Raw genomic sequence first — 13,114 nt, forward strand, 5'->3', positions numbered from 1 at the left:
ATAAACCTCCTATTTTCAGTGTTAGAAATATCAGAAAATAGTCAAACCAGTATTTAAGTACAGTGCCTAGTGTGCTGTCTTCTCGTGTACGAATAACATGACAACAGAGTACCCTCCCCTCCTTTGGTGAGGCATCAGACCCTTCAATTCTGACGAGCTTATTATTATTATTAGTCTCTTAATGTGTTACTTAAAACAGCCATCACTTATGATCTAACAGTTCCCCGCTTAAATGATTGAATGGGTGGGTCAAGCTCACCTAAGTATTGCACATATTTGAAGCCAACAGATTTGATATTTTAATTAATTTGTAAATCTCCTTCACAACAGTATTTAAACTCATGTTGGGCTTGAATAACCAGGATGTCAGGAGTAGTGCCGGTCAAACTGCTCACCATTCAACTTTTTAGGCTTATGGCCATCAACATTTTGAAATACTTACGATCTGTATTTAGCATCAACTTGACTTGCAGCTTTACTTTCCTCTGATACATTATCTGTCCTGTTCAAACAAATCTTGTTTATACTGGTAATTCCTCTTTGAGTTCCTCTGGCTGCTTATCCATGGACTTTACAGAGTATGAGCCATGCTCCCATGGCTGTTATCAGCCATCACCTGATCAAACCTATTTCCACTCCCACTGTTAATAGCTCCCTTGTTCCCTCCCTCCCTTCCTTTCTTCCCTCCCTGTTTCCTTTTCTTCTTGTTTCAGTCATTCTTTTCACAGCTTCTCCTTTTCCTTCCTCTCTTCTTCTTCCACTCCCCCATCCCTCCCTTCCCCTACACTTCTTTATCTGCTACTATAGTATGTATGTAGGTTAATCATTGGGAGACAAGACACTAAAAACTGTTACTGTTCTGACAGCTCTTTAATTTGTCCCTTCTGTTATCAGTTTGATTAAAGTGTTTTCTCCATTATTTTTATTTTTTTCATTTTTCATGTCTAGAAGTTCTATTCCTTTGGTACTCAATACTATGTCAGTATACTCTTTTCAGTTTTTATTCAATTTTGTGTGAATATGTATGTGTTGTGTACAGTCTATGTATCGGCTAGTGTAGGGATATACCATGTGCATGCCAGTATATGCTAAGTAGAGGTTGATGTTGGGTCTTTCCTTGACTGTTCTCCATTTTATTGTTGGAGATTACAGGTATCACTATTCCTCACTTTTTATGTAGTTACTGGAGATATGAGCTTTGGTACACACTGGCCAAAAAGAACTGAAGTAATGGGTGTTATCTCCATGGTGTTAAAATTCAGTTATTCATTTAAAGTTTTTCATTTATAGCATTTTTATTCTGTACCCAATAATATTCACAAGAAAGTGGTCCTAATTCAGTAGTGTTAGGCAAAATAATTAGCTACCGAAAACAATCCTTTAAGTAAATGATTATGTATAAGTATGAGGGAACAGATGAAATTCCCAATGAAATGTGAATTTGTTAGGAGTCCATGTTTAGTGAAACTTTTGACGGAGTCAGGTGTCACAAAGTACAACTGTTAATGCACACTTAACTTCAGTAGAAGGAAATGGAAAGGAACAACAATGTTGACAGATTTCATTTATTTCACCTTGGGTTGTCATTTTCTTCTCAGTTTCTCATCTCTCTGAAGACAAGGAGGTACGTATCAACTTATCTACTTGATTTCATCATGCCTGCCCCTCCTTTCCACATGGATGTAGGTATTTCAACAGGGCCTATTACGCCACTTTCAAAATGATGTCTACACTTTTCATAGTGCAATTTGTTTGCTTTCCTGTTTTCACTTCTCTCTTGGACTTTGTATTACAAGCTGAATGAGAGGGTAGCTAGGTGCTTGCCTTTTTTGTGGGGAAGACAGGAAGGAGGCCTTTGCTGTACACCTGCTGTGATGTAAATATGTTCCATATGACTATGAGAATTGATTATCCTTTTAACCACTTCTGCTGAGTAGTGAGAACTGATTATCCTTTCATCCATTTCTGCTGAGTTCCCACCCCATCCCCTACTCTTTTCTCTCCTTTCTTTGTATTCTCTTGCTCTCAACATTCCTCCTCCAATTTTATAATATAATGCCTATTAGCTCCCCAGCCCACTTCTGCTAAAACCTTTGTCTCATCAATGAGATACTTTCTAGGTTACCTCATTTAATGTTTTCCAGTTCCACCCATTTCTATGCCAATTCCCTAATTTTCTTCAATAAACTTAATGTTCTTATAGCAAATCTATTGTGATACATAGCTCAATAAATTCCAGTCTGTAGCTTATCTTCATTGTCCATTTATCTGTTTGATGGGTGTGCAACATTTCATTTCCTCCGTACTGTGAAAAGAGTAGCAATAAATACTGTGTGAGCATCTCTGTAGTAGGATGTAGCATCCAGTGGGAATGTGCTCAGTATGGTTGGTCATTGCCATTTTAGTCTGCCACATTGAAGACCATAGGTTACATTTTTCTGAACTTAAAAGGAACTTTTCATATCCTTTTGGTCATTTAGATATTTTCTTATGAGTTGTTCTTTTACTCTGGACATTTGTAAATGTTATAATATTTGTAATTATTTTCTACACAATACCTATCTCTTAAAAGGACAGCAAACCTGTGATATTAGGCTGTTTGCTTATTTTTGATTTCACAAACAAGCTTTGATTTTTTAAAATTTAATATTTATCTTTAAATATTTCTCCTCATACACATTTATAAAGCTGTCCTGCATTAAAAAAATGTTACCTTTCTACACTAACTTGTTAATCTGCAAATAAAATTTCATAACTGTAATGAAATTGTTATCACTTATGGTTAATACTATACTATTATCAGCTTATCAGAATGACAACAATATGTGATTCTGAAATAAAGTCATAATGTGAAATATTTGTTAAATGTGAATTAAAATCTGTTACATGGCTATCTATTCTTACACACCACTTTCACATAAATCTTAACCTAGAATGACTGAAATCATTACACAGTTATGGTTGCCTTTGAAATCCTGATAATCAAACCTCACTTCTTTCAGAAGCTGAATCACAACCATGACTACCATTTAAACATTTATTTTCATTCTCAAATCCACTACCATAAAGTTATTAAGAATCATGCTTTTTCTTTTTTAACTACAGTTTTAGAAACTTAATTTTTTACTAAATTATTTCAGCAAATGAGTACTGGCTTAAGAGTCACATTATTTGCATGTTTAAGTTTATTTCTGTCACATCTAATGACTTCAGGGTTTAGTCCTAGTACTTTCAGGTGCCACCAAGACAAATGTCATTTTCAATTCTAAAATCAACAACTCTTTGTTTTAGCACACATTATTTCCAATGCTGCTCAAATAAAAGTAGAAATGTTTTAAAATTGGGAAAACAAACTAAATTCCAAAGCCTTTCATTTTTTTGTGCAATGTATTTTCAATGATTACACCATATCACCGTTCTCCTCCAAAGTACTACCAAGGGTATCTGTTGAGATAGGAATGACATACCTTCTCCAGCACAGTAAACTTTTAAACAAGTATCTCAAGGTAAGCTGAAAGCTGACATTTTATTAATGTAACTTTTCAGCATTACTGTGAAAAACCACTTTCACATTGTGTTTAAGCACGTAGAAAACAGCTCTTCATTTGTTAAATGAAGAGAATAGATATTGACAACTCAGGTTCAGAGGGCAGTTATCATTAATGCCAGCTGAGCAAGTTTTCCTGAATCCCTATTTCTTCAAATAACTTGAGATGACTAAATCCAGCATACAGAACTATCTGAAGTATTCAACTAGAAGTTTCCTACTCTGGTCCCATTCCCATGACTTTTGACTTGTCTATTTCCCACCTTGAACTATCTAATGTACTAGAAAGCTGGGTAGAACATTGTGACTCTGAACAGAATTAAGCTTTATGTACAATTTCTAGAAAAATACTCAAGCTATAGATTATAATTAAGATATGTTATCCAAGAGCTTGTTTTTTTTTTTTTTTTTTTTTTTTTTTTTTTTTTTTTTTTTTTTGGAGGGGAAACTAGGAAAGGAGAAATCATATGACATGTAAAGAAAGAAAATAAGAAAAAAAAAGAGCAAATAAAAACCGTAAAGGACAAACTCAGGGACAGTAGGTAGAAGCCTTTTCCGCTACTTATTGTCAAATTAGTTTGACGATGAAGTATATACTAAAACAAGTTTTACACAAGTTAAACCATCACAACGCAGTTATTAGTAACCTGGACTATATTTATTTTACTGTCTTCTTACCTCATATGAAAAAAGGAAGTTTATGTATTTTTTTTCTCTCATTGAATAGACAGCTAAATTTGAAGGATTACATTGAGGAAAAAAAAAGCTAGACAGAGTTCCTCTATGGATTTTGATGTACTTCCCATTCAAGTACCTAGATTGAAGAATGGTAAAACACTTATTTTGCTATACCAACCCATGGGAAACATGCCATTAAAAAGATGAGTCAAAATATTTTTTTTAAATTTTATTATCCTTTAGCAATGGGAAAATGCAATTTATTTACACCAGCAGCCATATGGGCAGGGGGAACACAAGAGTTAATTAGCTATTTGTATAGGACGGATTACTTATTAAAAAATAAGAATCTCCAAAACAAAGGACAGTGGTGAATTTCACACTACCCTCCCCCAATGATCCCAGCATGCGATAATGCCAGGCAGTGGCCCCTGGGCATGCGGTGGTGGGAACTAATTTATGGAAGAAAAACCACAAACCACAGAAAATTTAAAGAACCCCTTTCCCCCATATACATACACTCAGATACATAATAGGATTACAGAGCGGTCAATACAATTAATAGAAGAGGAAGGATAGAATTCTGTTGTTACAGGAAGGCTAGGGGAAGGGGGGAGTTCCTAACCACTGTCAATTCTATGGTGGAGAACACTTGCTCCCAAAAAAGTAGTTGTTCCCTCAGGGCAATAATAGCTAGACTGAACCCACCTTTTATCTACACAGAGTGGGGAGCTATGGCCCTAATGGAAATGTTGGAGACAGAAAACAAAAATAACAAAAAGGGAAGTAATATGAGCAAACCATTACCCCAAACTACCACCCACATCTAAATGTTCTAACCAGAAAAGGCAAGAAAACTAAAGTCACATTTGAGCTCCCTATCTGAAGGCAAGAGTGAGTGGGCCATGGCCTTTCTCCCTTTCATGTTTCCCAAGTACTTTACATAAGCAGGAATCTCAGACTGCTTTTTTTTTTCCAGAATTCACTGAAGGTTTTTATAGAACTCATGTAGAAAAGTATCTTTTAAAAGTACTTTTAGCTCCTGCCAAGCTTTTATTCAAGTTCTCAAAATTCTTGGACTAAGGATCCAAACTGTAACTAGGCCCCAACCCTGAGCTGTAAAACTCTGAGAAGGCAATAACAGTCTCAAGGCCCAAGCACTATAGCTTCCTTAACTCTTGAGTACAGTAATCCAAATTAGTCCACACAATTCAAATAGCTCCTGGAAGAAGGAAGATACACACACAATAGGAGCAGAACCAACTCCTTCCTTTTATATGCCAGCATTCATGGTTCTGCAGTAAGTCCTAAGAGGCAGTATCCAAGTAGTGATGGGAAGAAAGAACTCATGACAGGTAGGGAGATATACTAGCAAGGCAGCCTTATATAAGAGAAACACTTACACATGACACTGCCTTGCAAATTTAAAAAAGAATTTTTTTTTTTGTTTATTTTCCCATTCCAATCCAAACAGAGGGAGCCATAAGAGATTCTCCTCTAAGGCTTCCATAAAAACAGGTAAAACAAAACCAACATAAAAATTTAAAGTGAGAAAACGACAACAAAACAAAAGGAAAAAGGAAACTTGTGTACGCTTCAGAGGAGCAGCACTGGAAGATGAGCTGAAATTGGTCAAGATAAAACCTAGAGTGGCAAGCAGCACCTGGAATCATGAGCTGCACCAGATAGGCAGTGGAGCAGTGACAGGAACATGGCCAAGCCAGACAGATGAGGCTGGACCCTTTACTGGGGCACAGAATGAGGTAAGAAAACATTTCAAATAAAGCAGCACCTTTCTTTTCTGCTCATCTCAGGACTCCCACCCTCCATAAACCCCCATTTAGGGACTAAAACAGAACAGTTTTGATATGCCACTCACTTCCCCGTTCATTTCTAACCCAAAGTCAGGAAATCCCCAACTTTCCAACAAGAAAAATACAGCTCTGCTGTAAGGAGGTCCTGAGGACCAAGTGACTGCCATTTGTGAGGGCAGAGAAGGTGGAGACAGTCTTAATCGCAGTAGCAGAGGTCTGACTGCCCAACTGAAGAAGGGATTCTGCAACCATACCAGGTAAACCAGGCCTGTTTCAGGGCTCTTAGCATTAAACTCATTCATTCACATTATTGAAGGCAGATGGAAAAAGTTCCCTCCTGGCTCAATTTTCAAACAGCCTCCTGCTCAGCCATGATGATGTCCTTCTGTAGTTCAGTGGTGACCTGTCATAATGATCAAGTCAGACCCATGGGCTGGTTACATCACCAGTAACTCAAAAGTAGGAAAAGACCGTCCCACCAAACTTATGTCCACAGTATATAATTCAAGACATGAGTCTTCCAGGTGGAGATGATATGCAGTCGTGGAGGTATACTTCATCCTCTTAGCATCAAAACAAAATCTTCAGCTGTTTGTAAACTACCTTGTCCTTTGCCAAACCTTTGCCACTCAGTATGATGTTAAGACGGGTCTTTTGATGAGTCAAAGGCGAGGCCTTGTTTGGACTTTTGGAAAACAGGTGATTCTGAACTTCTTGTAGTCAAGGGCACAAGGGCTTCCCACCAAATTCAAGCGGGAATTAATATTCTTAGTATTTAAGTCTCATACCTGACTTCTCTTTGTATCAAAGAAGCCCAACTGGAGGCTTAGAAATCAATGGAGCAGTCCACAGAAGCTGACAGATCATGGCCTGACCATCAATAGCATCCAAAACTTTGCAGGAGGCCCTTGACATCAAGCAGATGCAAAAATTTAAGAAACAAAATAATTTTATAGGCTGGGTACACAGCTGCTCATCTGTGTACTGAGGGCAGTTCAGGGATCTTGTACATCCACGTGTATTTATAGAGCTCAAAATACAGCATGATGCCTCTGGACCTTCTGTCCAGGATTTCAGAGCTGGCACTGAAAACCCTTTCAAATGGACCCGGATTGCTAAATTCTCCTCTTTGGGTTTTTTTGTTTTGTTTTGTTTTTGTCTTCTTGTTTTTGTATTTTAATGCTTCGATCTTTAAGGGGAAATGGGACTTTTGTTTGCTTTTCCTTTATTTATTTATTTATTTATTTCTCTCCAACTTAGCTTATTCCTCCAAGCCACGGGACCAGTCTACATTATTGTCCTGGTCACTGTCGCCCTCTCTCATGTGTGACTACTGGAACTCTGGAGGTGAACGCTGCAGCTCCGTCTGGGGCCCATTCCCAGGTTCTCCGGGAAGGGAGCAAAGCGGGAGGCGGCATGCGCCTTTGTCTTCCACTGGCTGGATTCCAAAATCCTTCACGCTACCAGTGTCTGCAAACTCCAGGTAGAAGTAGCCACACTTGACTGCCCGGTGCACCTCAAAGCAGAATCCCAGGCAGGAATCCTCTATCAGGTCTACATAGATCTCCTGGGCGATGGCCTCCAGCTTGCTAGTATCTAGGTTGGCCAACGAAATCTCCTCCATCTTAATTGGTAAGCGGCTGTGCAGAGGGCGCTGGGTTTACTCACGGCACACTCGGGCTCCGCGGGCCGCGCTAGGCCTGCAAGGCCTCTCCGGGCCGCGTCCTCCGGGTCAGCAACGGCGGCGTTCGCGGCGACAGCAACCGCTGCTCCGCAGCGCCAAAGCTCTCTCGGCTCCGACGACACCCGCGTTCGGGATTCTGAGCTGCACCCGAGGCTGCCTCACCGCTAAACCGTCTCAGCGCCTCACCCAGCCGTTCTGGCCTCTTCCTCTGGCGGACGGTCTGGGCCCGCCCCCCCACTTCCGCCCGGTGCTGCGCCTGCGCACGGGCTCCGCGCGGAGGCTGGGCTTTGGCTCTGGTGCCGACAGCCGGCCTGCAGCTCTGTGGGTCTGTGAGAGCCGGTGGGGACAACTGTCATGCCTGTCTCTCTCTCTCTTTCTCTCAGTTCATAAAATGCTATCGACGATGCTATGGTATTTTGTTTAGGGATTTAAACGTTTGCTAATGAGTTCATTTGTGTTTCAATGATTTCCTACTTAAAAGGAGGAATAATAATTACTTGTTCTGTGGTGTAATCAATCGAATAATGATTTCAGGCATATGTATCCACTTACGACTGAAAAATTTGACTTACAGGATTGACTTGCATTTATTTACAGTACTGCCGCAGTTGTCATTTAAATCCACTAGATGGTGCATGGAAACAAATTGCCCTTATAGTTTATCTTTGAGTCTTTCTTTGAATGAAAACAACCTATAATCCTGACACTAAAGGCATAATTCAAATATATTGATCAAATAAACCTAAGGCATTTATCTCACTTATAAGACCATTAAGCCAGCGTGACTGTAAGGAAATGATTATATACGTCTCCAAATGTGCTACAAGATAAAAATGATGTGTGCATTGTTTGGGGGAGACAGGAAGAAAGAGGAGAAGATTTTCCTAAAGTTACACTGCTTTCATTGTGAGAACTGGAACTGGCCCACCAAATCTCCTGCAGCCAGCTTCTAACAACTTTTCCCATTTGAATAAAGTAAATCCTTATTCTATGGTTCAGGTCATTGATAAAACACACTACTAACCACAATAGATCAGAAGATGCCAGCTATTCCTAAGCACATAAGTTGTGAATTCAAACATAGGGAAGTCACTGTGTTATTTCTTCTCTTTTTTTCTTTTTTCTTTTTGGTTCATTCTTTGATGCTCCTCTACAACTGCTTTACTTTTGTAATTTATCAATAAACAAAAACCCGTGGCTAAAGAAAAATTCAAATGCTCATTTATAGTTCTCTTATTCAAGATTTCCAGATTAAAGGCATACAGTCATAAGAACACTCTAGTTTTAAAATTAATTAATACCTATGTTTTCTTCAGTGTAATTACCTACACTGATTGGTTTAGAGTATAAATTACTTGTAAACAATTGTATTTTCTAATTGTCTGTTTAGTCACTTTAGATTTCACAAATTGGCAGAGACAGATCATTTAGTTTATGCTACTTAATTTTTGTCTGTCCAGAGTTCTTTTTTTAAAATTTAAGACAGAACTTTTTTTTAAATTGGACTTTTGTATAATCTATATGTGCTAGATTTAAAAAAATTAACATATTGATGCAATGTGGGATCTCCTAATAGCTATACAATAAACCATGTAATGATTAAGAGCGCTCCTTGCTGAATCAGACTTCCTCTTACAGTAAACACCTATGTAAATCTTGTATTTGGATCTGTTTTCTTGAAATTTCAGTAATAGATGTCATTGCATAGTTTTATAGTGAGACACATGGCCATAAGTATAAGAATTTTCACACAGTGCCTGCCATAATGTGTATTGGTACAAACTGTTACATGACTAGTTAGGTGAGAAATATACAGTGATGACTTTAAGCATCTTTGCTCAACTCTTTCCTCTTCAATCTAAGTGTAAAACTCTCCTTTCCAAGTATATGTATGAATTCAGAGACATTTGCGAAGTCTCTGTAGGTCTCGGTTTGGGACTGACTGTCTAGCTTCAATTCTAGCATGCTTTGTTAGCACGCTGGTGCTAACACATTAATTGCCAATCAAAAGTTATTATTAACAGACAACTGTCCTTTGTCATTATCGACATATACATTGTTCATGCCAGGTCATCAAAGAGTCATTGTTCCCTTAATTTGACAAAACGAATATGAGATTGTTTTTCTGAATCTTACACTATTGGAGTTGGAAACTGTCTTGTATTTAGCTAATAAATTTAGTTCAATAAAAATTATTTCAAAGTATATGTGCTTGTAAATTGAAATTCAAATAATGAGATTAGAATATCTTAAATATTCTGTCAACATTTGGTTCCATTTACTCTGACTGAATAACAGTATTGTTTTGAAAATTTGTAGTCTCACTCCCATTTTGTCTTACCTTCTATTTGCATCACTAGCTGAATTGTTTTAACTTGAGTTGAAATATACTAGATATTTCATTTCAAATCAACATTATCAGAAAAATAAATGAGAAATAATTTATTATTGGTGATCTTAATGGAATATTGAATGTACGCTATTTGTCAATAGTTAGTTTATTTTCTAAGTACAATGCAGATAATATGGAACACTTCTTCATAAATGGCCTTAAAGTATATGTATTAAAATATGTAGTGCACCAAAGGAATACAATAATTTTTTAACTAACTATCTTTGATTTTTTTTCTCCTCATTAAACAATGTGTACAATGGGAGGAGCCACTCTTTCAAACAGGAAAACATTTGCATTCTTATGTAAATGTATTTTAATAGGCATAGCCATATAATTGATACTACCTGGCAGGTGAGATAGCATGATCAAGAAGACATTTTTACGGTGGGAGCTCTCATCAACTTAGCATGTATTGGCACCTTTGGCTTCCCTAAATGGGAGAAACCAATTGCATAATTACTGGTGGTAGGAACTGTGCTTGTGGTCTCCTCTGTAAAATAAACAAGAAAACACATACATTTTGGGTATGTAATTTTTGTGTTCACAGAAAAGAGAGACAAATGAGGCAGTGGAATGCATCCAGAAGTCAACTAACCCAATTGCCAGACATGTTCTAGAGTTATTTGTCAGGGAACATGTTTGTATGGGCAGGTTTATGCTTTAAAACTATTTTTAATCAGATTGTGTGTATCTTCATGATTTCATGTCAGTTTTTAATAAAAATCAAATAACTACTGATAACATTTTAAATTGTTTTATTTACTTACACTCTAAGTATTGCCCCCCTTCCCAGTCCCCCCTCCAAGAGTTCTTCACCCCTCTCCTTTGCCTCTGAGAAGGTACTCCCACACACACCCCACCAACCCATATATCCCCATCTCATACTTCTCCCACTGAGAGCAGACAAGATAGTCCTCTGCTACATATGTGCCAGAGACCATGGACCAGCCCATATATGCTCTTTGGTTGGTGGCTTAGTCCTTGGGAGCTCCCAGGGAACAGGGTTATTTGATACTGTTGGTCTTCCTATGGGGTTGCCATGCCCTTTGGCTCCTTCATTTCTCCCCCAGAATCTTCCATAAGGGTCCCTGATCTCAGTCCTTGGCTTTAAGTATCTGCCTTTGTCTCAGTCAGCTGCTGGTAGAGTCTCTCAGAGGACAGCCATGCTAGGCTCCTGCCTGCAAGCCCAGCATGGTATCAGTAAAAGTGTCAGGGTTTAACATGGGGAGTATACAAGGAAGCATGGAAAGTTTATGCTTTAAGGATTTAAGGATTGGTTCCAAAATGTAATATAGAAAGGTCATTTTCTAGAAAAATATAGAAATTACTTATGCATTGGGTTACCACACTCAGGATGATATTTTCTAGTTGAATCCATTTGCCTAAGAATTTCATGAAGTCATTGTTTTTAATAGCTGAGTAGTTTTCCATTGTGTAAATGTACCACATTTTCTGTATACATTCCTCTGTTGAAGGACATCTGGGTTGTTTCTAGATTTTGGCTATTACCAACGCTACATCTGATAGAGGTCTAATATTCAATATATACAAAGAACTCAGGAAGTTAGACTGCAGAGAATCAGATAACCCTATTAAAAATGGAGTACAGAGATAAACAAAGAATTCTCAATTAAGGAAAATTGAATGGCCGAGAAGCACCTAAAGAAATGCTCAACATCCTTAGTCATCAGGGAAATGCAAATCAAAACAACCCTGAGATTCCACCTCACACCAGTCAGAATGACTAAAATAAGAACTCAGGAGAAGGCAGATGCTGGTGAGGCTATTGAGAAGAGGAACACTCCTCCATTGTTGGTAGGATTGCAAGCTGGTACAACCACTCTGGAAATCAGTCTGATGGTTCTTCAGAAAGTTGGACATAGTATTATCTGAGGACCCAGCAATACCACTCCTGGGCATATACCCAGAAGATGCTCCAACATATAACAAGGAGACATGCTTCACTATGTTCAAAGCAGTCTTATTTATGATAGGATCCTGTATCCTTATATCATGGCTATTTTGCTTTTGGAACACTTGAATAACACAGAAGTCCTGAGGATTAAATGGGAATTCAAAGTGAAATGAATTCAATTTTAATCTCATATGGTGTTATAGGTTGAAGGCAAACTATATAGCATAATCTCATGCTTTTGAGTTGTAGGTTCCTAGATAGGTGAGTGCTGTTTGAAGAGGCTGTAGAAGCTTTAAGGTGTCCATTATAGGACAATAACTAGCAGGTAATCGTCCTGAAATGCCTGCTTTAGATTATTATATAATCTGCAACAGGTGAGCCCTTATTAAGCAAGGCTATAAAGAACTATTTTTAGGAAAGATTCCTATTATTAATATGCTTTTACTGTTATTATTATACATGTATGATAATCACTAAGTAATAGCACACCCTTTTGGAGCAGATCTCTGCAGATCCATGAAGTTGTACTGTCTTGTAGTGATGCTATATAGATATATAGATGACTTAAGACTTTATGCTGATCCTATAAGGATTCCGAAAATTATATCTGTGATTATTAAGCTCTTTTATAACGGGACTGCTATTAGGTCCTTTTCTGATAGTCAAAACTGCAATAAGAACTCTGCCAATCTCCAAAGTGTCAGCAGTTAATTGCTCTTAGATGAACCAGACTTTCTCCTACTCAGAGCAAATTCCAAGAGGTTGTAAGACAATTAACCAAAGGTCATAAAAGGGGGACTAATGATTTATTATAGGTGCTAGGACAGAAGATAAGATATTGACTGGGTTTATTTATACAAAACTTTACTTATGGTTTTAAACCTTCAGTGAACCTGTGGAGCAGAGATAGGTGATAGATGTCTATCTAGATAATTGTCCCTAATGGATATGCATGTAAATATTCTCTGTTGTAAATTCTTATTTCAATTTATGACTTGATTTTCTGTGTGAACTTTTGATTAACTTTTTAACATTTTTCATCCAGAACGACTGAGTTCTTTCTGCACCAGTGCTTGGTCTT

General features: G+C 37.8%; 1 protein-coding gene and 1 pseudogene across 1 annotated transcript; one reads left to right on the forward strand and one right to left on the reverse strand.

Moving 5' to 3' along the window:
- Nucleotides 1–4,439: 4,439 nt before the first annotated feature.
- Nucleotides 4,440–7,969, reverse strand: Atxn7l3b (ataxin 7 like 3B). Its single transcript, XM_031349759.1, has one exon. The coding sequence runs from the start codon at nt 7,661–7,663 to the stop codon at nt 7,370–7,372; it is 294 nt and encodes a 97-aa protein (XP_031205619.1). The 5' UTR covers nt 7,664–7,969; the 3' UTR covers nt 4,440–7,369.
- A 2,486-nt stretch (nt 7,970–10,455) lies between these two features.
- Nucleotides 10,456–10,609, forward strand: LOC116076637 (annotated as a pseudogene).
- The last annotated feature ends 2,505 nt before the right edge of the window (nt 10,610–13,114 follow it).

The sequence above is a fragment of the Mastomys coucha genome, unplaced genomic scaffold, assembly GCF_008632895.1.
Source record: "Mastomys coucha isolate ucsf_1 unplaced genomic scaffold, UCSF_Mcou_1 pScaffold4, whole genome shotgun sequence".
Lineage (NCBI taxonomy): Eukaryota > Metazoa > Chordata > Mammalia > Rodentia > Muridae > Mastomys > Mastomys coucha.